Source organism: Cornus florida, unplaced genomic scaffold (assembly GCF_030987335.1).
Source record: "Cornus florida cultivar Cherokee Brave unplaced genomic scaffold, ASM3098733v1 CherokeeBrave_3.0.0_Hap2_Chr01, whole genome shotgun sequence".
Taxonomy (NCBI): Eukaryota; Viridiplantae; Streptophyta; class Magnoliopsida; order Cornales; family Cornaceae; genus Cornus; species Cornus florida.
This window is the reverse complement of record NW_026775571.1, coordinates 48,733,507-48,757,747: the sequence shown is the minus strand read 5'-3', so window position 1 is coordinate 48,757,747 and position 24,241 is coordinate 48,733,507. Positions and strand designations below refer to the sequence as shown.

Here is a 24,241-nt window from a genome sequence, read left to right as displayed (position 1 = left end):
CCAGGCGATTATAGGAGAAAAAGAACAAATATACTCATTCGTGAGTTCAAATTGCCTTAGTTAAAAGGACTTTAGTAAAGTGAATAAATAGTAACTGTTGAGAGAATAGAAAGGGGATAAAATATAGATATAGAATGAGATAGAGAGAAAGAGATTGAGAGAAAGAGAGATATAATGAAATAGAGAGAGAGGCATAAATAGTAAGGTTGCTATATGGGGGAAGAGCTTGAGAAAATAATAACAATAAAATAAAGATTCTGAGGGTGTTGGACCTCTTACACAACTTGCCTCTACAATTATTATAGAATAATAATACGTAAAACAAACTCTTACCCTTAAGCATCCTAGTTACATTACACCTCTATCACACAACTAAATGTAATTTCAAAATATATTAATCATAGAGATAAGAATAAATATGTAACTGAGATCAACTAAAAGATAAATATTAAAACAATAATCTCTATCTACCACTTAATTCAATTTTTTTCCACCTTTGCATGCAATTTGAATCCACGTAAAATAGACCCCCATCTTGGTCTAAACTACTATCACGTCATTGTCTATGTAATTACCAAAATAGATGTCAACAATGCCTCCCAAATTTTGTAGCCATTTCAATTAGGGTTCTAAAATTTAAATTACACCTATTGGAATAGAAAAGACATTCACACCATAAAGCTACTCTATCACCACCATCATTACTACATTTTCCCAAAAATAACTATCCAAACAGTCATTAAGTTTGCAGAACTCCTTGTCTTCCATTGATACACGCCTCTAATTCCCATTTTACACAAAACTCTTCATTTGACTTAAAAACTCCTCATTCGACTAAAAAACTCCTCATTCGACTATAATGCGTCGTCTCAAAAATTCTTTTGCAATTGCAATTGAACCAATCACTTCTTCAATTATGACCTCTAAAACCCAGAAACAGCAAACAGATCTGAATTTAAAAACTCCTTTTCTAGAACCAACATCACACACACAACTGACGAAATCTGCCATCAAAACCCTACCTGTACTTGAAATTGATATCTTAACATTAATCGATATTACAGAGAACGCTAAGGGACTTGGCATTGTGTTTCTCACTCGATTCCTTCATCATTTATCATTGTTTTTTCCTCAAGCCGAAAAATAACTCCCTTTTTTGAAAACCATATATCTTATCACAGAAGGGGAAAGACCAACCCTTTCAATTAGGAAAAGACCAGCCCTTTTAATTAGGAATTGGCATCCACTGATGCCCCAATGGAGTGAATAGGTGGATCGAGTATCAGCGGCAAAAAGGGAGTTGTGGAAACGGATAGGCATTTATGATGTCATCCAACTCAGTAAGATTCCTTTAACCTTGGATAAACCTCTATTCTTTTCGTCATTTCAATTTTGGTCACCCACTACCAATTCATTACACCTGCACTGTGGGATGATGTCCCCTACTTTGAGGAATGCCTATTTTCTAACGGGCCTGAAACCGAGAGCAGATAACATTTATTATCTTCTCCAAGATGCAGATACCTCCTTTTATTTCCCAGAACAAAAAGGGTGTTAAACCACATGTGCAATCTTATGGCCCATTTTTAAAAGAGATGATAGGAAAAAATGGGACTGAAGTGGACGACCAAGAACATATAGGGTTTTTACTTCTATGGTTATGTAGGCATTTATTGTGTATACCCACTATTCAAATCACAAAGGACCTTACCCAATTAGCCATAACATTGTCCAAAGGTAGAATAATGGCCTTAGCCCTGTTCTTTCTAGCTTCGTTATACAGGGGTCTATCAGACCTCATTATTTTTAACTTTTCCAGTTCCAGAGAACCATTCTGGCTTTATCAATTCTGGTTATAATGACCCGGTCATTTTCATTCCTTTCCTTTTTCTCAAATGTTACGGATTTTTTTTTTTTTTTTTTTTTTTTTTCCCGTTGAAACCAAGTCATTTCCACATTTTCATTTTTTGACACTATTCACTTTTCGTCCTTTTCCCATTTGTCACTTTGTTGGCACAACCTCACTTTCTGTGTTTAGAGTTAGTTTTGACTTCATAATTTTTCATTTCAGTTGATTTCTTTGAAACGAGTAGCTTTACTTTTGGAGAAAAGCTCGCCGGTTATTTCTTTCTTTCGTAGGGGCGTGGTTGAAAGGATTCTTCAGAAATATTGATGTTTCTTGGGGTATTTTTCATAAATATCTTTTGGAGATATTTTGATTATGAGTTTTTAAGAAAATATCTTTTGGAAGATATTTTCATTCTGGGCAGTTTTGCAGTTATCCCTTTTTGTAGGGGCCACAGTGCAATTAACGAGAGTTATTGCAAATTGCCTTGTTTTGTGCCTGGATCCTTGTACGGGATTCATTTTAACTTTTCATCAAGTTACGTACTCTTAGAATTTCCTCATGGCCATTTTCCCCAGTTTTATGGTTTTCGACCCCGGTTGGCTACGAACTTGTTCGGGGCATATCTTTCTGCACGGGATTCAATTTTTGACGCCGTTTCCGAATTGCGTAGTCATCGCCGAGTTCCTTAATCGCCTTATAACGCGCAGCCCTCTTTAGTTTCCATTGTTCATTTTTTTTTTTTCATTTTGGTTCTTTTTCTTTCACGGTGTTTTACTGTTTGAGCGCGTCTACGCAAATTCCACTTTTCAGGACCTGGCGGGGCACTTTTAGGGTTTTAATATAAATAGGGGGTTATAAAATTAAATCATTTCATTTCCCCTTCTTTTACACTGTTGGAAATCAGATCCTATAGCTCTTCCATGGCTGCCACCCTTCTTCTCTCAAATTAACCTTTTTCCCCTTTATAAAATGCCGTAGTGCCTTAGCGTTTATCGTAGGCCTTGGTGAGGCAGTCCTTTCCCCCTTATTAGAAGCAGATTCCAACCATTTTTGAGTTCGGGTTTTGAGTTTGGGTTTAGATTTTCATCGTGCCTAATGGGTTAAGTTACTTCCATCGTAGTCCCCGACATAACCTAAAAGTATCGTCGGATTCAGAGCGGTTTTCTCTCGGTGGGGATTTGAGATTTAATCTCAAAATGACGTATGGGATGTTTTAGGTTTAAATAAATATCGTATTGATTATTTTATAAGCTTATATAACTTGTATGCATGCCTAGGTATTTTATCTAGAATTTAGTTTAATTATTTTCTTTGTATAAGATTTAATTCTCATGGTTGTATATAGCTTAGAATTAAATTATGGCATGCTATTAAATTAGGCCTTGATATGTTTATTAACGTATATAAAAATGGGAGTCATGAGTGCTCAAATGTGACTCATTCTAGCACCTAAGCGAGGGTATTTTAGTCTATTTATCTATCTTTATTTTCCCGTTTTAGTACTTATTTGTGTTTTTGTCTATTTCAGGTCAATAAAGTTTAAATGGGCTAAAAATGGTTTCTTACAACCTTTTTGGAGTTAAACTAAGTCTTGGTGAGAAGCTGGAGCAAAAGGAGGCTGATACTGAAAACTGCCTAGTTGGATCGATCAAACCATACCTCTGACCGATCGTCTGATTGATCACACAATACCTCTGACCGATCACACCAGACCTCTGATCGATCACATTATTAGTTGGATCGATCGAACTGTTCGCAAAAGTTATAAAAAAGCAGATTTAAAGCTCATTTAAAACCAACTCGGGCTATGCTTGAAAGGGGAGATCCTAGGGCGGAGTTCTCACATTTTTGGGCTCTAAAAGCCTTATATATAAAAGCGATTGAACCATTTTTGTAGGGAGATTCATATTTTTACATTGTAATTTTGATGTTGTTGTAGTCTCTCTCTCTAGAAAGTGGGAGAATATGGTTAGAAGAAAAGAGGGAAGTGGAGGCACATCTCTAGATCCACATACTCTCTATCTCTTGAGCTTCAAAGAAGAAGAAAAAGAAGAGGAAAAAGAAGATGGAGCCATGTCTGGAGCTTGCCCTTGAGGGTTTCATAACCACATCCACCTCCTCCATGATTGGCTAGATTTACACTTAGGGCTTGGATGAACCTTAAGTCTTATGTAATCAAAACCTTGTATTTCTATTTTTGGGGATTTATATATATATTGTTGTGATTAGTGGTTAGCCTTATGATTGTTGATTTAATTCTTCCTATTGATTCTCTATTTTAATTACATGTTGTTTTATGTGTGATTATTTGGGAATTGATCTCTATTCTAGATTCTATATATTGGTTGCATGTTTATGTGTGATTAATTAAGGATTTAGTGATGGCTAAGCATGGTTTTCATTGAATGGGTTTGTCAATTAATTTAACGGATTATACTTATGCTTGATGGGTTGTTCTACAATTTAATTCATGTTTGTAGGTAGGTGACAATCTATTCTTGATTCGATACTCCACACTTATTATTGCAAATTCCATGATTCTCTAGATTGACGTGTGCTCTCATTAGACCCATTTGTTAACTAATTGATGGATTATGCCTTTGTCTTGGTGGGTTGTTCTACACTTATTTTACTTGTTCGTTAAGTAAACATTTCACTCTTGCATTAGATATTTCACACTTTTACATGCAAATTGTGTTTATGTTTGTGACCACATCTAGATTGTAACAATGTATTCCCCATTAATGGAAAGCAAGTGGTTAATTACATAAGCTTAGTGGTGATTCCAACACCCTAAGACCTCTCTTCATATCTCTTAAATCCCTATCTCTCACTAGTTTGCTTTAATTGCATTTTAATTTAATTATTTTCTAGAGTAATCAACCAAAACAACTCTCCTTTGCAATCTTTTGATACGCTAGAGTCAAAGTTAAATTCCAACACGTATTATCCCTACGGATGATCCCTACTCACTATACTTCATTATTTGTAGTAGTGGTTTTTATAAATATAAATTTGACTAGAAAGGGTTCCAAAACCATATTCATATTTTGACCTTGCGAAGCGACCTCTCGCATTAAAAAGTTCATTTTCTAAACACTTAGGAAGGAGACTTGTCAAATTTTGGCGCTGTTGCCGAGAATTAACAGTTTTGTTGGAATTAGACTAGACAATAGTGTTCATTTGATTGCTTCTATTTTTATTTTATTTTCCATTGTATATTTATTTCTCATTCTTGATATTATTTGTTCAATTAGGTACTTGACTACAAGGAAGGCAAACATTGGATCTTAAAGCAATCATTGGAGCTTAAAGCTAGCATTGGAATTTGAAGTTGCTTAAGGACCTTTGTGAGCAAATGAACAAATGTTAAGAACTTCAATTTATATAAATGAGGATGAAGAGAATGAAGAGGATGAGACAAGTGAGCTAATGCCTAGCACTCTATCTTGTATAGAGGAGGAAGTGGCAAGTGAGTTAGTGGCTAATCCAATAGAGCACAACATGATTAATGTGGACTTTCCTTGTTTTGATCATGATTTTATCCCAGCCATTGCTACTTTAGAAAGTGAGGAGACAGTGACCACTATAGAGGTAGGAGAAGAGGAGGAGGAACTTATTGAAGAGGGCATTCCTTCTATTATCTCCAAAGACCCTCTTGAGACATGCCTTTTTGAAATGTATAAAAATTGTGGTTTTGACCTTGAAAGCTCTAAAAATGAAATAAACTCTCTAATGGACTCCTTAGCTAACTTGGAAAGTGAGGAGATGGTGATCATTGAGGAAGAGAAATGGGATGAAGAGAGTGAACTTCTTATTAATCCAATTGAGTCCTTGAAAGACTTTGCCTTGCCAAGTGAGAGGCTGCCCATTATTGATTTCATTTTCAAGACCATGGATGAAAGGAAACAAATTGCATCTTTCATAATTTCTTTTCAAGTCATTCTTTTGGAGGATGTGTATATTGTTGTAAGTGAGGCATCAAATGAGAAAGGTGAAAAGAGGATCAATAAGGATATTTCATATCCGGTTTTTTATTCTTTTGATTAGTGAGTTGACCCAACGTCTTGCTAGAGACGTTAAACACTAGTATTCGTAGAGTTTTAAAACTTTATTCCTCCCTCATTAATTTTTATTTTTCGTTCTTGTGTACATTCTTCCATCCATTTTTCAATCTCTATTCTTGTTACCATAATTGGGGCTTAACATAGGATTTTCTGCACTTTCAGCTCAAAATTAGGCATTAAGTGCTAGTTCGATCGATTACAAGTGTACCCTGGATCGATCGAACCGCTCTGTAGTCAATTCTCTGTAGATTTGAGGTCTCTGTCTATTGTTCGAACTTTCTGTTCGATCGTTCCAAGTGCACTTCGATCGATCCAGTTGTCCCTGCGATCGATCTCACTTCTATGCTTAGAAAATTTTTCGAAGCACTGCGAATTTCATGCCTCTGTCCTATCATGCGAGCATAGAGATCGATCATAGATCATAGTATGATTGATCCAAGTCAGGATCGATCACAGCTTTATCCCTTTGACTTTTTGACTTTTTTCTCTTTATATTTTTATTTTATTTTATCTTACATTTTCTTTTTATTTTATTTAGATACTTTTCTCTTGTAAAAAAAAAAAAAAAAAAAAAAAAATCTTTACATTTTTTATTTCCTTGCATTTTTACTTCTTGCTTTTTATTTTTGTTTGTGTACATATTTGTTTTTTCTAAAAAAAAAAAATAAAAAAACAAAAAAAAAAAACACCAAAAAATAATTTTTCAAAGTAGCATTCCGTCTTCCTAGAAACGTTAAACTTAGCACCCACATGACACATTATATCTTTTATCTCTTGTATAGTCATGTTCATTTGCATTTTTATTTCTTTATTTTTCTTGCATTTTGTTTCATTGTACATACTTTCATAAAAAGAAAAATATAAAAAACTTTTCACCATTATACCCTTTTGTATAGTTATGCATACTTTATGATTTATATTGAGCTTGATCTCATATCTTTCTTTCATATTGTGCTATATTGTCTTAGAATGCTTGATTTGATTATTCTTATCCCATTTTATATTTGATGTGAATTTGCTAGTGTGGTTATTCAAGTAAGTTGTTGATTCTAGGTTTGGGGGTGCACTTTTTCCCAATGGATCATTACTGGGCTTCATGTCTTTCTCACCACGGTATATTCTTTCCATCTTTTCCATTGTTCTCATTGTACATTGAGGACAATGTGCAGTTTAAGTTTGGGGGTAAGACGCCTTTGTTGCATTTTACTTAAAGTTGAGACTTAATTACATGATTGAGATTTGGGATCCATGTTAGCTATTATTTTGATCTTTTGAGGACTATATTGCTAAAAATTGTTTGACTTTAGAGTCCAATACTCTTTGTGTAATGACCCAGGTTTTCTTCAACCCGGTGGGTAAGTGATGAACCGAGGATTGACCCGATAACGGATCCGAAATGCGGAAGCGAAAGGTAAAACTACGGTCTCTAGAGATACAATGCGTCTCTAAGACACAAATGTGACCCTCAATGAGGTCACGGAACCCAAAGGAAAACAAATGCGGAAGTGTCGTTTCAAAAATGGACAAAAAGAACGTAGGGGCAAAATGGTTATTTTGTAAAAAGTGGACTCAAGTGCTATCGAGCACACCGCTGGAAAGACAATAAAAATTAATCATAATGGACTCAAGAATTTCATCATTCAGAGTCCGGACGAAGGAGAAAGATCAAAAACAAAAATGATGTCGTGGTGGCCCGACGAGGACAACCCACCACTGCTGCAACTGAGAGTAAAAACGAGCATCTAAATGGACTTTTTTGAAAAAACTCAAAGAAGAAACCCCCCCCCCCCCTAAAATCAAGTTTTCTACCCCACACGAAGACGGAAACAAAAAAAATGCATTGTAGAATGCCCAGAATGCCCCCAAGAAAATCTGGTCAAGAGGAAAAAAATAATCCGAGTTACTGCCCAAGTTTTGGAAATAGGGCTTCGGGAGGTTTTTAAATTGTCTAAATTGAAAATGCAATCTTAAAATACACCCACAAGACCCCCGTAAGTTTCGGATCGGTCGAGACGATTTTCAAAAAAAAGTCGATGAATAGTACCAAGTACATTTGTACTAAAAGTTTGCAAAACCTGGCAGCAAAGATTTTTCGGAAAAATATGGATTTTTGAGGGCCAAGATGTCATTTTCTGGAGAAAAACAAAGAAAAAAACCCCCTCAAAATTTAGTTTTCTACGTGACTCGAGAGGAAAAATGAAAAAAAAAAAAAAACTCATTTTAAAATACCCGAAATGCCCCTGGAACAGAGTAGGGTAAAACTCCCTAAAAATGCTACTTAGAGTTTTTGTTTCATCAAGGATGATGTTGTTTGCCAAAGTGAGCATGCAAGCATATGTAAAATGATAAAATAGATGTGGTACAATGGCTTAGGGCCTCATGGCATGTCATATGCAAGGTATGACCCTTCAATGCATTAAACCACATATCTTCCATAGGCAACAATGAAGCCAAAATTAACATACATATCACAAAAGTGTCTTTGGCCCTTGGCCTCATTACAACATATTTTAAGAGTATCAAAAGGAGCACTTAAGTGCACATTACATAGTTTAGACATCAAATACATGTTTTTGTCATAGTAAACAAAATGGACAAGATATGCTAACAAGTGCATATTCTAACATAGCAAAAATACTCCAAGTAGTCTAGCAAGTCTAAGATTGTTGTGCATCCCACAATATGGCTTCTTTACCTGAAAAACACCCGGTAACTTCGGGGTGAGTAAACAAGTTTACTCGTAGGGAATGCATAGATTTAACTTGTTGCAAGATTTGCATTTTTACATAATTCAATCCATACTATTAAAGTGACATTAAAACTTTCAACATAGCATAATGAGATACAAATTCACAAAGTTAACAACTTGGAATTTAAATGCGAAATCAAACCAAAGTGGATACTTGGATATTGCCCGGATTAAAACCGTACTCTTGAGATCAATTTAGGGCTATTAACCCATGGGTACCTTTCCCCTAGTGCGCACTATAATGTAGGGAGCTCTCTATCTCCCGTACTAGAACCAAGTCCTAGCCAAGTCATGTTCTTGATAATATCCCAAGTTTCCAAAATCAACAAGTATAACAACAAGTCATGATATGTGATAAAACACAACAAGTTCCATGGATTGAATGACTAAATCATTAGATCATTGATATAGATATTAATTAAACTAATTAAGTAATTTCTCTAGATTTCAAGAGGTGTCCAAATGATTCCAATTTAATATATGACAAGTAATAACTCATAGATATGCCATATATCAAGTCAAAAAATGGAATTTAAGCATAGTACAACTAAGTAGGATTTAAATCAAATTAAATCAATTAATTCTCTAGATTTAAAAGCTCTTTTAAATCATGTCAAACTAACATACAACAAGGATCAAGTCATGGCCATGCCATATATCAAGTCTAAGTAAATTATATACAAGAAATCATTAATCATTTATCTCTTAATTTAACATAGAACATGCATACAACTTTTATATCATTACAAGAACAATTAAATCACTTGAAAAAATTAAATTAAACACTCCCTACCTCAATAGAGAATTGAATCTCTATAATCCTATGCAACAAAGCTCAAAATGGAAAACCAATCAAGGGTTTTATAGAGGGGAGTGAGAGGAACCTAAAGTATTCCAAGTTTAAAGTTCTAAGGTGAGTGAAAGGGCACCAAAAATAAAGTCAAAGCTACTAGTCAAGCTTTTCTCCAATGGTAGTTTCCTTAGGGTTCTTGAGAGGAAAGTGATGAATGAATAAAAGAAATGCAAACCCTAAGCTAAATGGTGGGCTTCTCCACTCACTAGGTGCTCTTGCACTACCTCTCACACACACACTAATGCAAGACTAAAGGTGAGTCCTACACTTGTCATGAATCCAAGTAGTCTTTCAAGATTAAAAATCAACCCTACACTTGTCAACCATCCAAGCCAACAAGTGCACCAATCCTAGGCCAACAAGTAAGTGAATCTCCACCCTCCACATGTCATCATCCAAGTCATCAAGGTGTTTCCACACCCTTGTCAACAAGTGAACCAATGAGAGTGTGACACTTGTCACACTTTTCGGAAATTGCAAACAAGTCCTTTTTGAAAATATCTTCCAATTTAAATTGCTAAATGGTCCCTAAGACGAAAAGTAATTACTTTACTTAATTACCCAAAACCCCTCAAGTTATGGATAATTACAAAAAGTCTTGTTTTCATAACTTTTACAAAGAAAGTAAGCATTTAATATGCATTTCTACAAAAGTAAAAATGTAGATGTCATGGAATTTAAATATCATGGACGTATGCAAAACTGGAATCAAATCCGAGCATAAAAAGTGAGGTTATGCATGGAAAAGTGAAAAACGACTAAAGGACGAAATAGTGAATAGTGTCCAAAAATGAAAAATGTGGAAATGACTCGGTCCTTAAAGGAAGTTGCCTATCCAAAGAAAAGAGTCTCGGAAATCATTCCAGAGCACTCGAGACGACACAAATCCATGAGAAACAAAACCCAGAAAGGAAAAGATAACGGGAAAAAAATATTCGTGAAAATCTGAGAAGAAGAAAATGAAGGAAAAAGACCAGGTCATTACACTTTGGATGCCATCTAGGAGTAAATTTTTTGAAAATTTGATATCTTGCTTTCATTTGTGGTCCACATCATCTTAATTTTGAAATTGATATCTTACTTACATTTGTGGTCCACATCATCTTAATTTTGTGATTGTTTTGAGATTCACTCTAGGATTCTACACTAGCACAGGCGTACACTAGCATTTATTTGTGAGGTACATGCTTTTCATGATGTGTAGAGGACCATACTTGTTTGCTTGATGTTGAAATTTTAGGAGATTGCTTAGAAATGATTGAAAAATTGCATACTTGAGGTAGTTTTCTCCCGATGCTTGTTGGAATATTGGTGTCTCTTTAGTGAGAAAGAGCTTAATGTTTGTGGGTAACATTTCTAGAAACCCTCACGAGACTTCACTAGTCCACTAGGGGTAACTTAGGTGTGACGACCCTGGTTTTTAGGCCAGCGCGTCTTGTGATGAACCGAAGATTGACCAGATAGTGGATCCAGATATGGAAGCTAGAAATAAGTCAACGGTCTCCCAAGGCACAACACACCTCTAAGACACTTTGATGACCTTCCATGAGGTTGTGGAACTCAATGAAAACTGACGCGGAAGCAAAAGATCGAAAAAATAACAATTAAGCCCCCACGAGCAAAATAGTCATTTTACATGAAAATGACGTCCCTGGAATGTATATCATTCCCGAAACACATCCGTAACTTCCTATAAAGTCACGGAACTCAAAAGAAAGTAGCGGAAGCGGAAAGCAAGAAAAATTGGACAAAAATAGCCCCAAGGGCAAAATAGTCATTTCTAAAACTATGGATTCGGGTGCCACCGAGCACACTTCTTTTTATTTATTTATTTATTTATTTTTTAATAGTAATGACATAATCACTTAAGATTTAAAATATATGTATGTATATAACATATAAACTAGTGCAAAATTCAATGATGTGAAATATGAGACACAATAATAATTTTTTTCTAAAATAATTGTTCTAAATTCATAAAATTATTTTTAGACAATCAAATAGTTTTTCGAATTTTTGTTTTTCAAAAACTGTTTTGTAATTTTACCTGTTCACGTTCTCTATTCTTGAAAACAATTTTAAGAGAAGAAAACCAAGCAAGGCTTAATATTTCTATGCCAATTTGTTTCTTTACTGAATAAATTAAGAATGAACCGACGTTGTACAACATAATAGTAAATCAAGAACAAAAAATTAAAATATTACATGAATTGATAAAAACAAAACAATTTATCTATGTTATAAAAAATGTCATTACATTGACAGTGCCATTACAATGGATGAAAAAAACAATTCTAATTCAAATCATTTAGCTGTTGGCATCTTGAAACAACAAATCGGACAAAAGTTACCGATCTCCAGCCAATGAACAATGCAATCTTCATGGTAGACATGATCACAGGGCAGGTGAGTGACTTCAGAACCAGCTTGAAACTTGACGAAACAAATTATACATTGATCCATGTAACCTCCTATCCATGGTACGGTCTTCTCCCCATCTCCATCCCCATCCCACGGATGGTGCTAGAACAAGTATCTATGTCACCAGAGAGAATACTACTAAATATATCGTTAGTTGTGTCCGAGAGGGTGATTACGTCCGTTCATGAAATTTTAAGTCATAAAAATGTGTTGTATATATTAGTAGAAAACACGTCATAAAAATGCGTTGTATATATAAGTAGAAAACACATACACACATATAAAGAGCTTTGTATGCCAATTTGTTTTTTTACTGAATAAATTAACAATGAACACTTATAAATTAATATTTGTACAAGTGGACTATTGGTTTTCCCATGTTTAAACTCTAGTGCATCATATTTTGGTAAAGAATTATATTTAATATTAGGGCAAATTTCTGTAAACCCCCAATACTATTAAAAAGTGATTATAAAATCCCAACCAATTTGAAAAACCCCAATAACATAATAAAGTTATCATTTTACCCCAACTCTGTCAATTAAGCCCGTTAACCCAGCGCGTGGTTAACAATTGCTTTTGATAATTTGACTTTTGTGACGAAAATACCCCTACTATCACATGTGCCAAACAAGTGATGTGTATATAAATCTATTATACCGAAGATACCCCGAACTATGTAATAGTAAAAACCCACCATCTGATTTTTTGAAAGGAGCTTCATTGACCGTGAGTTGCTCATCCAAATTCTGAGTAACCAAAATTTGATTGAGAAATTGGTAACGGACCATGGACCGGCGACCAAACTGCAAACAATACAAAATCCAAGTTCAGCTGGGATAATGGACCGGCGACCAAACTGCAAACAATACAAAATCCAAGTTTATCTGACCCACCATCTGTTCATGTCAGTAGGACAGAAGCCGGTGCACCTTCGTTGGCAGTTACTCCAAGTGTTCCCTTCTATCCTCCATTAAATAGGGCGGGACCTGTTTCTAATCCCCAACCTCCACCTGAGATTGTTCCTGTTCCCTCCCCACGTGCAGGAGCTCATGTGGCCAAGGACATCAACTATTATAAGAGCTTGATTCAGCAGCATGGTGGAGAAAAACAAGAGATCCTTCCCCAATCTGGTGGCCGTCACAACCAGTTACTACCCAACCCAGAATCAATAAATAACCCTAAACCAAGGGATTTAAAACCCAAGATAATGAAACCTTGCATCTATTTCAACAAATCAAGGGGATGCAGGCACGGAGCCAACTGCTCATATCAGCACGATGTGTCATCGGCCCCACAGCAGGTCAGTGGCATGCCAAAGATAAACCTCTAGATACAATTGACTGTTTGTACAGTCTCGGATCTTTGTAATTCGAGAAAATTAGAGTGTCCCCTAAAATCCTGAATGCACCACCTCCATATTCTTGAGCCACTGTTCGCACCTCAAACTCTTTTGGCATAATATCCATAGGTGTTGAAAATAGTGGCCTAGTTACACACACAACACTATACTATTTGGAAGAGAATAGAAATGGAGGAAAATACTTTTTATTTCACTTGATAGAAAATGAGTACAATGCATGGGTTTATATAGGCTTCAAAACATAAATGTAAATGAAACTTAAAACCCCACTAACATATCATTTAGTAGGCAAAACTCCCACTAACCCACTAACATGACCATTTAGTAGGCAAAACTCCCACTAACCCACTAACATGATCATTTACTAGTTGTAACTCTCATGCCCCCCACTAACTCCAATAAAAAACTCACATAAATATAAAACACCAAATAAAATAAAGTTTAATTTCTAACAACCCCTCTTAAACTTGATTTTTTTTCAACTCCAAGCAAACTCCTAAACTTGTGAAAATCTGCAAACTTGAGGGGCTTGGTGAAAATATCCGCAACTTGATCTTATGACTTGATGAACTTGAGCTCCACCTCCTTCTTAGTTATACATTCTCTAATGAAATGAAATCTTGTATCAATATGCTTGCTTCGTTCATGAAACACCGGATTCTTGGCCAAGGCAATTGCTGATTTGTTGTCCACAAAAATCTCCGTTGACTCTTCTTGTAGCATGTGTAATTCCTTCAACAAATTCCTCAACCAAATTACTTGACAAACACATGAAGTGGCTGCAACATATTCTGCTTCACAAGTTGAGAGGGTGACAATGGGTTGCTTCTTTGAACACCATGTAAAAGCAGTATTTCCCATGAAAAAACAATAGCCCGAAGTACTTTTTCTATCATCCAAATCTCCGGCCCAATCGCTATCACAATAACCCACAAGCTTGAAATCATTAGAAAATGAATAGAATAACCCAAAATCAAGGGTACCTTTGATGTAACGAAGAATCCTCTTAGCCGCCTTGAAATGAGTTATGGTGGGTCTTTCCATAAATCGACTAACAAGCCCAACCGCAAATAATATGTCCGGCCTTGTGCATGTTAAGTATCTCAAGCTTCCAACAAGACTTTTGAAAAATGTTGGATCCACCGTCTCTCCATCTTCATCTCTTGACAATTTAATTCCAACTTCCATGGGCGTGTTCACCAATTTACAATCTTCCATCTTGAATTTCTTAAGAATTTTCTTAGCATAGCCTTCTTGGTGAATGAAAATTCCATCCTTCATTTGCTTGACCTCAATGCCAAGATAATAAGCCATGATGCCAATATCTGTCATCTCGAACTCTCGAGCCATAACCTTCTTGAAATCTTCAAACATTTTTGGATTGCTACCTGTGAAGATTAAATCATCCACATACAAGCAAACAAAAAATACATCTCCATTCTCACTTACTTTGGAGTAAAGAGCATGTTCATATGGGCACTTTGAAAAATTATTGTCTTGAAAATATTTGTCAATTCGCTTATTCCACGCTCTTGGTGCTTGCTTCAAGCCATATAAAGCCTTCTTCAATTTCAAGACTCTGTTTTCTTGCCCCTTTACAACATAGCCCATGGGTTGTTGAACATACACCTCTTCTTCAAGAAACCCATTCAAGAAAGCCGATTTCACATCCATTTGGTGGATTTTCCAATTGTTCTGGGCTGCCAAAGAAATTAACAATCTAATTGTTTCCAAACGAGCTACGGGTGCAAATACCTCATCATAGTCAATTCCGGGCTTTTGGTTGTACCCCTTGGCGACCAATCTTGCTTTATATTTTTCAACTTTACCATTTGCATTATGCTTTGCTTTATACACCCACTTGACACCAATTGCCTTTTGCTCTTTTGGAAGTGTAGCAAGCTCCCATGTGTCATTCTTCTCTATGGATTTAATTTCTTCATCCATAGCATTTCTCCATTTTTTGTCTTGTGCCGCCTCTTCAAATCCTACGGGTTCACAATCCGCAAAGAGACAAAAAAGTGTTAGATCACCTAACCTTTCCGTTACCTCATCTGTTTCGTCATATATGTCACGAAGACTCCTCATGCGAAGTGGTGGTGTGTCACTTGAACTTGATGATGATGGAGTTGATTGATCTTGAATTGATGGCGGTGGAGGTGATGTTGGTGGAGAAATGGGCTGCTCCATGCCTTCATTTTCTTGCTCCTCATCAGAAATTGAAAAAATATTATAATCTTCATTTGGAGTGTTCCAATCCCATGTGGCTCCCTCTTCGAATTCAACATCTCTACTAATGACAATCTTCCCATTGCTTGGATTGTACAACTTGTAGCCTTTGGAATTTGCATCATAGCCAATGAACACCATTTTTTCACTTTTGTTGTCTAACTTGGTCCTCCTTTCATCCGGCACGTGCACATGGGCAATGCTCCCAAAAACCCGCAAATGAGAGACACTTGGCTTTCTTCCGCTCCATGTTTCTTGTGGTGTTTTGTTTTGCACACTTCTAGTAGGACACCGATTGGACAAGTACACCGCACAATCAACCGCTTCAGCCCAAAATTCTTTAGGCATTTCCTTACTTTTCAACATGCTTCGAGCCATATTGAGAATGGTTCTGTTCTTCCTTTCTGCAACTCCATTTTGTTGGGGCGATCTCGGAACCGTTAAAGGATGGTGAATTCCATTTTCTTCAGAAAATTTTTTGAAATTATTTGATGTGAATTCACCACCTCTATCGGATCGAAGAGCCTTTACATCATAGCCACTTTGTTTTTCAACAAGTGCTCTAAATTTTTTAAAAATTTCACACACCTCCGATTTTTGTTTAAGAAAATACACCCATGTTTTTCGGCTAAAATCATCAATGAATAATAAAAAATAATTATTCTTACCAAATGATGATGGAGAAATTGGACCACAAACATCCGAATGGATAAGTTGTAGTGGCGCCGTAGCTCTTGTGGTAGCTTCTTTAGGAAAACTTTTCCTTGATTGCTTTCCAACGAGACATCCTTCACATATTTGATTTGGATTGTTAATGAAAGGCAATCCCTTCACCATCTTCTTTTTGGCCAACAACTCTAATCCTCCAAAATTCAAGTGCCCAAATCTCAAGTGCCAAAGCCAAGTTAAATCATTAACACAAGCCTTCAAACATTTAGCCTCGTCGGCTTGAATATTTAGCAAAAACATCCGGTTCTTTGTCATTGGAACCTTGGCAATCAAATTACCCAATGGGTCTCTTATCGAAAGACTACAATCCTTCATGGATATATTGTAGCCTTTTTCTAAGAGTTGTCCCAAACTCAAAATATTGTTCTTCATATTAGGCACATAATAAACATTAGAGATAAATTGATGATGCCCATTCCTCAAACGAATCAATATTTTACCTTTCCCTCTTACCGGAATTTGTGATAAGTCTCCAAATGTTACCTTGCCATTTATTGATTCATCAATATCAACGAACTTCTCTTTGCTACCACACATATGGTTGCTAGCACCGGTGTCAAGATACCACACATCTTTTTGATCACTCCTTTCACATTTGTATGCTAACAACAAAGTGGTATCAGAGCTAGTTTGTGAGAGAGAGAATAAATGGCAAACAATTCGGTTCCATTTCAAATGCCTCGATTCACCAAAGATAACTATGAAAATTGGTGTATCCATATGAAGGCAATTTTGGGAGCACAAGATGTGTGGGAAGTTGTTTCCAAAGGTTATGATGAGCCAGAAGATGAGGCAACTTTGTCTCAAGCCGAAAAAGATGTTTTACAAGCCATGAGAAAGAAGGACCAAAAGGCGGTGATGACCATCCATCAATGTTTGGATGATGGAATGCTACAAAGAGTTGCTAGTGCAGAAAATGCAAAGCAACTATGGGAGATTCTTCAAAATTCCTTCCAAGGAGTTGATAAAGTGAAGAAGGTTCGCCTCCAAACGTTACGAGGTGAATTTGAAGCATTGCATATGAAGGAATCTGAATCAATTTCAGATTATTTTTCGAGGGTCCTGGCTATTGTAAATCAACTAAGGAGATATGGCGAAACCACCATGACTGATACAAGGGTCGTTGAAAAGATCCTTCGGTCGTTGGATTCCAAATTCAACTACATTGTTGTAGCCATTGAAGAGTCAAAGTATTTGGATTCCATGACTGTTGATCAACTCATGGGTTCGTTGCAAGCTCATGAAGAAAAGGTGGTGAAGAAACAAGAAGCATTGGAGCAAGTGCTACAAACAAAGTTTTCGTTGAACGAAAGAGACGAAAAACATAGAGGAAATCAAAGGGGCCGAGGACGTGGAAATGCACGTGGCTGAGGAAGAGGAAGAGGCCGTGGAAGAGGAGAAAGAAGCGGTCAACACACAACCAACAAAGTGGTATCAGAGCCAGATTTTATGTTCAGAGCCTAGACGATCCTGAAGGCCAGACGAAGTTGATCCTAGAAGGTTCAACATTTGAGAAAAACATGTTTCTCCTTGATGATGATGAAGGAGAAAAAATGTATTTTCTTAGTGAAAAGATAATATTCTCTAATTACAAGAGAATGAGAATCATCATGACTTCATACCTCAAAGCATGCGATTTGTGGGATGTTGTTGGAGAAGAGCCAAAGAATGGCATGTCCAACAAGCTTCATGAAAAGAAAGAAGATAAGGCATTGGTAGTGTTGCAAAAGGCAATACATCAAGAAATTTGGGAGTATTTTGGAGAGTCCAAAACTCCAAGTTGTATTTGGAAGATGCTCGAGACCATCGTTTCCAATCATAGAGGTGAATCACTACCCATGGAGTATTGGGTACAATGCTTTGAGAATGATGAGTTTACGAAAGATGATTATGAAAGTCTTGAAGACAAAGTTGTGGAGAATGAAGAGAAGTATCATGCAAAAGAAGTTGAAGATTTTGGAGATTCAAAAGTTGAAGGAGAATTTGAAATGGTGAATAAGGAAGAGATAAAGAAAGGTGTTGAAGAAGAAATTGAAAAAGTGGAGGAGATTGAAGTGGAAAGAGAAATTAAAGAAGAAAAAGGTGCTAAAGAAGAGGCAAAAGTTGATGAAATTGGTGAGTTAACATCTTCAGGTATGGTTACAAATTCCACCTTGAAAGAAGTTATATTTGACTTATTTGATGAAATTATTATTTCTTCATATTCATCAAATAATGCTTATTTTGTGGAGAATGATGAACTTCTCTTAAAGAAAGTTGTTCCAAAGAAGTATGAGATTGAAGCCCAGGATGATAAGAAATTCTCATATTATTTTTTAAAAAATAGTTTGGAGAATTTTGTAATTGATACAGGTTGGGTGAATATGGAATTATTTTTTGACTCTAAAGAAGAAGTATATGTGAAGTTGAAGATCCACAAAAAATTTAAGAAGAAAAAAGATCGATGGTGTGCTTGTATAAAGAGGATGATATATGATTATGTGAAGACATCAAACAAGCATTTGAAGAAGTTTCACAAGCCCTACACATCAATGGAAATGGCCAAGAAGATTAAAGCTATTGAAGGAGGTGGAATTGAAGATCAACTATCGAACTTTTGATCAAGCCCCCAAGATTAATAAGAAGGTTTTTCAAGTTACAAAATCAAGTTTAAAGGGGGGTGTTGAAAATAAACTTGATTTTAGTATTTAGTATTTTCAAGTATTTTTGTATCCATGATGCATGTGTTAATTTAGTATGTTAGTGGGTAGTAACTTGTCTTAGTGGGAGTTAAGGTTATGTAAAATAAAGAGTCATGAGAGTTAAGCCTAACAAATACTATGTTAGTGGGAGTTATGCATATTGAAGATTATGTTAGTGGGAGATAGGAGAGTTATGGACATTTAAATGTAATGGTTACACATATATATGTGAGGCCTATATATTCATGTACTCTAGTCAAATAATAGATCAAGTGAAATAAAAAGTATTTTCCTCCATTTTGTTGGGGCGATCTCGGAACCGTTAAAGGATGGGAATTCCATTTTCTTCACAAAATTTTTTGAAATTATTTGATGTGAATTCACCACCTCTATCGGATCGAAGAGCCTTTACATCATAGCCGCTTTGTTTTTCAACAAGTGCTCTAAATTTTTTAAACATTTCACATACCTCCGATTTTTGTTTAAGAAAATACACCCATGTTTTTCGGCTAAAATCATCAATGAATAATAAAAAATAATTATTCTTACCAAATGATGATGGAGAAATTGGACCACAAACATTCGAATGGATAAGTTGTAGTGGCGCCGTAGCTCTTATGGTAGCTTCTTTAGGAAAACTTTTCCTTGATTGCTTTCCAACGAGACATCCTTCATATAATTGATTTGGATTGCTAATGAAAGGCAATCCCTTCACCATCTTCTTTTTGGCCAACAACTCTAATCCTCCAAAATTCAAGTGCCCAAGTCTCAAGTGCCAAAGCCAAGTTAAATCATTAACATAAGCCTTCAAACATTTAGCCTCGTCGGCTTGAATATTTAGCAAAAACATCCGGTTCTTTGTCATTGGAACCTTGGCAATCAAATTACCCAATGGGTCTCTTATCGAAAGACTACAATCCTTTATGGAAATATTGTAGCCTTTTTCTAAGAGTTGTCCCAAACTCAAAATATTGTTCTTCATATTAGGCACATAATAAACATTAGAGATAAATTGATGATGCCCATTCCTCAAACGAATCAATATTTTACCTTTCCCTCTTACCAGAATTTGTGATAAGTCTCCAAATGTTACCTTGCCATTTATTGATTCATCAATATCAACGAACTTCTCTTTGCTACCACACATATGGTTGCTAGCACCGGTGTCAAGATACCACACATCTTCTTGATCACTCCTTTCACATTTGTATGCTAACAACAAAGTAGGCTCCACTTCTTCATCAACATAATTCGCCTTTTCTTCAACATCGTTAGCAACATTTCTACATTCCGAAACATAATGACCATACTTTTGACAATTATAACATTGAATTTGAGACTTATCATACCTCCTTCCATATGACCTTGATCAACTCAACACTATACTATTTGGAAGAGAATAGAAATGGAGGAAAATACTTTTTATTTCACTTGATCCTCCTTCACTTTTTCAATCTCTTCTTTAACACCTTTTATTACCTCTTCCTTATTTACCATTTCAAATTCTCCTTCAACTTTTGAATCTCCAAAATCTTTAACTTCTTTTGCATGATACACCTCTTCATTCTCCACAACTTTGTCTTCAAGACTTTCATAATCATCTTTCGTAAACTCATCGTTCTCAAAGCATTGTACCCAATACTCCATGGGTAGTGATTCACCTCTATGATTGGAAACGATGGTCTCGAGCATCTTCCAAATACAACTTGGAGTTTTGGACTCTCCAAAATACTCCCAAATTTCTTGATGTATTGCCTTTTGCAACACTACCAATGCCTTATCTTCTTTCTTTTCATGAAACTTGTTGGACATGCCATTCTTTGGCTCTTCTCCAACAACATCCCACAAATCGCATGCTTTGAGGTATGAAGTCATGATGATTCTCATTCTCTTGTAGCTAGAGAACACCATCTTTTCACTAAGAAAATACATTTTCCCTTCTTTATCATCATCGAGAAGAAACATGTTTTTCTCAAAATGTTGAACCTTCTATAGGATCAACTTCGTTAAGCCTTCAGGATCGTCTAGGCTCTGAACATGAAATCTGGCTCTGATACCACTTTGTTGGAAATAGTGGCCTAGTTACACACACAACACTATAGCTAGTTTGTGAGAGAGAGAAGAAATGGCAAACAATTCGGTTCCATTTCAAATGCCTCGATTCACCAAAGATTCATCCCCTGGTTTTTCTAGTTCTTTAACAAGAACCATTCGTCTGAACTTATCCAGAAAATGTCATATAAAGATTACGTTTTTAGGGCTTTTGGGAATTATGACTAAAATGATTGGTGCTGTCGGCATATACGTGTGTGTATATACTAATATACATACCCTGATTCGGTGGGGCGAGATTCGAGCCAAACTAGGTGGCCATGGCCGTCGACGGCTATGCTGCCGAGACGCTTCTCGCCGCCGGAGACAACATCGGCGGTGATAGGGGACTTCCAAGAACCATATGGTGCAGTGAGCTTCTCTGCGGTTCCTTCAATTGATGCTTTGACAGTTGAAGCCATTCTCTTGCAGCTTCGTTGTTGATGAGTCTGGCTCTTGGTGAGTGGTCTGGTAATTTGGTTGAACGAGGATAAGGAGGACAGAAGCCGCGCAGTTAGCATCACGCTGTGTATATTTTTGAAGAGGAATTGCTAATTTGGCTTCCGTAGCCTTCATACTCCTCCTCTGGTTTTTTCAAAAATATGATTTTTTGCTAAAAAGATAGTATTTTAATTTCAAAAATATGATTTTTTAAATAAAAGAGAATATAATAAGGGTAATTTAGTCATTTCACATACCCTTAACGTCCAATTGACAGAGTTGGGGTAAAATGATAACTTTATTTTATTATTGGGGGTTTTTCAAACTGGTTGGGATTTTATGATCAATTTTTAATAGTACTAGGGGTTTACAGAAATTTGCCCTTGATACTATAATTTTATTTAACTAGGGTTTTTTTTTTTTTTTTTAAGTAATGACATAATCACTTAAAATTTAAAATATATGTATGTATATAGCATATAAACTAGGTGCAAAATTCAAAGGTGTGAAATATGAGACACAATAACAATTTTTTTCACTTAAGATTTAAAAAATATGTCTTTATATAGCATATAAACTAGGTGCAAAATTCAATGGTGTGAAATATGAGACACAATCAAATAGGTTTTTAAAAATTTTAACTGTTGTGTAATTTTACCTGTTCACGTTCTCTATTCTTGAAAACAATTTTAAGAAAGAAAACCAAGCAAGACTTAATATTTCTGTGCCAATTTGTTTCTTTACTGAATAAATTAAGAATGAAACATCGCTTTACGACAGAATAGTAAATCAAAGAACAAAAAATTAACAACATATTACATGAATTGAAGCTGTACGAAAGAATACTAAATCAAAGAACAAAAAATTAACAACATATTACATGAACGATTTATATATGTTATAAAAAATGTCATTACATTTACAGTGCCATTACAATGGATGCAAAAAAAAAAAAAAAAACAATTCTAATCATTCAGCTGTTGGCATCTTGAAGCGACAAATCGGACAAAAGTTACTGATCTCCAGCCAATGAACAATGCAATCTTCATGGTAGACATGATCACAGGGCATGCGAGTGACTTCAGAACCAACTCGAAACTTGACGAAACAAATTATACATTTATCCATGTAACCTCCTATCCATGGTACGGTCTTCAACCCATCATGGTCTTCGTCCACGTCCTCGTCCACCTCCACCTCCCACGGCCACGGCCACGGAAAATACGTAACCATCATGTCTATGAAAAAAAAAGGTGTGCTAGTGGTGCTAGAACAAGTGACTTGTTCTATGTCACCAGAGAGAATCCTACTAAATAAATCGTCAGTTGTGTCCGAGAGCTGGTCACGATTGCGGGTGATTACCTCCGTACTGGTGTGGGATCTAGAGAAGGGTTCGCTAGTAGTTATGGCTCGACAATCAGAGAGAATGCTATGAAATATATGGTCACGATCGAGGGTAATTCCGACAGTAGAGAGGAATTGAGAGAAGCATGAGTATGCTTCGTCATCAGACAACAACACAGTGGTCGAAATTGGGTGTTTTGTTTTACTCAATTCAACTCTTTTTTCTGAGACTAAGGCATGGTTGAAATCTTTTCTGTCAACGTGTGCCATTAGGCCAAACGAATTAGCCGGTGGAGAATCAAGATTAAGATCAACTCTGCTGAACCACCAATATGTCTGTAGCCGATACATCATATCCAGTAAAAAATAGAGATGGATGGAGATGATGTAAGTAACCTTTGCACCTCCAATATCCTTCTCCTTCCCACGATGAGATCCGAATGAATGGAAAGGAAAATACTTCCACCCCAATTTCTGTGGATGGGAATAACAAAATAGCCCAATTTATGAGACTCCTTGTCAGAATGGGAAAAGAAAATTCCAAAATAAAGAAAATAAATACACCATATATAATAAAAATTGATGAGCTCGATCCACAATTTACGCTACCCAAAAATTGGAAATAAACGCCGAGGAGAAGAACGAATTAGGGAAGACAGATTTTGATAGCAATAATATATGACATATAAAATCTAGAGAGAGAGTAGCAACCTGTGTCTCGTTGCTTGTCGAAATACGACAGATATGGAAGGAATTAGTTGAAGAGCTTCAGATCGAAGGAGTTGGCCAAGGGGAGGATCTACGGCGGCTGAGGACAATAGCCTCCTCGTGTTTACCCTTCCGAATTAAAAAGTGTATATTTTTAGGGTTAGATACTAGATATATATATATACCTGCGTCTCGCTTGTCGAAATACGACAGAGAAGGAAGGAATTAGTAGAAGAGATCGAAGGAGTTGGGCAAGGGGAGGATCTAGGGCGGCTGAGGACAATAGCCTCCTTGTGTTTACTCTTCCGAATGAAAAAGTGTATAGTTTTAGGGTTAGATACTATATATATATATATATATATATAGGTAAAGTGTAAAAAAAAATCTCAACGGTCTAAATTTGTAAATAACCCCCTAAGCTATATTTTGTGCATAAAACTCCTAACTATCACATTTTGTTATTAAATACCCCATTATCTTACCTATTTTTCATTAATGACCATAATATCCTTTCTTATTGAATTATACTTGATATATTTTCCTTATTAAAATAAAATATGAAAAAAATTCATATTAATTTAATGAAATATTCTCCATTAAATTTACACATATATACTATTATTAAACGTGCAAAGTGTTTCAGTATTTCAGTATTTATTTATTAATTTCAGTATTTATTTATTAATATAAAAAAATATTTATTAATTGATATAAAA

The 24,241-nt window shown here is 35.8% G+C and overlaps 3 protein-coding genes across 3 annotated transcripts; 2 read left to right on the top strand and 1 right to left on the bottom strand.

Moving 5' to 3' along the window:
- Nucleotides 1–12,646: 12,646 nt before the first annotated feature.
- On the top strand, nt 12,647–13,272 carry LOC132271803 (zinc finger CCCH domain-containing protein 6-like; the record flags this gene model as incomplete). Its single annotated transcript, XM_059773293.1, has 2 exons — nt 12,647–12,789; nt 12,822–13,272. Coding segments are annotated over 2 exons (594 nt in total), but the record flags the coding sequence as incomplete, so codon positions are not given.
- A 3,636-nt stretch (nt 13,273–16,908) lies between these two features.
- LOC132271797 (uncharacterized) lies at nt 16,909–17,631 on the top strand. Its single transcript, XM_059773283.1, has one exon. The coding sequence runs from the start codon at nt 16,909–16,911 to the stop codon at nt 17,629–17,631; it is 723 nt and encodes a 240-aa protein (XP_059629266.1).
- A 4,707-nt stretch (nt 17,632–22,338) lies between these two features.
- Nucleotides 22,339–23,847, bottom strand: LOC132296139 (RING-H2 finger protein ATL77-like). The gene is made up of 2 exons (XM_059794373.1): nt 23,529–23,847; nt 22,339–23,291 (listed from the first exon to the last, which is right to left on the bottom strand). The coding sequence occupies exon 2, from the start codon at nt 23,169–23,171 to the stop codon at nt 22,443–22,445; it is 729 nt and encodes a 242-aa protein (XP_059650356.1). The 5' UTR covers nt 23,172–23,291; nt 23,529–23,847; the 3' UTR covers nt 22,339–22,442.
- Nucleotides 23,848–24,241: the final 394 nt, after the last annotated feature.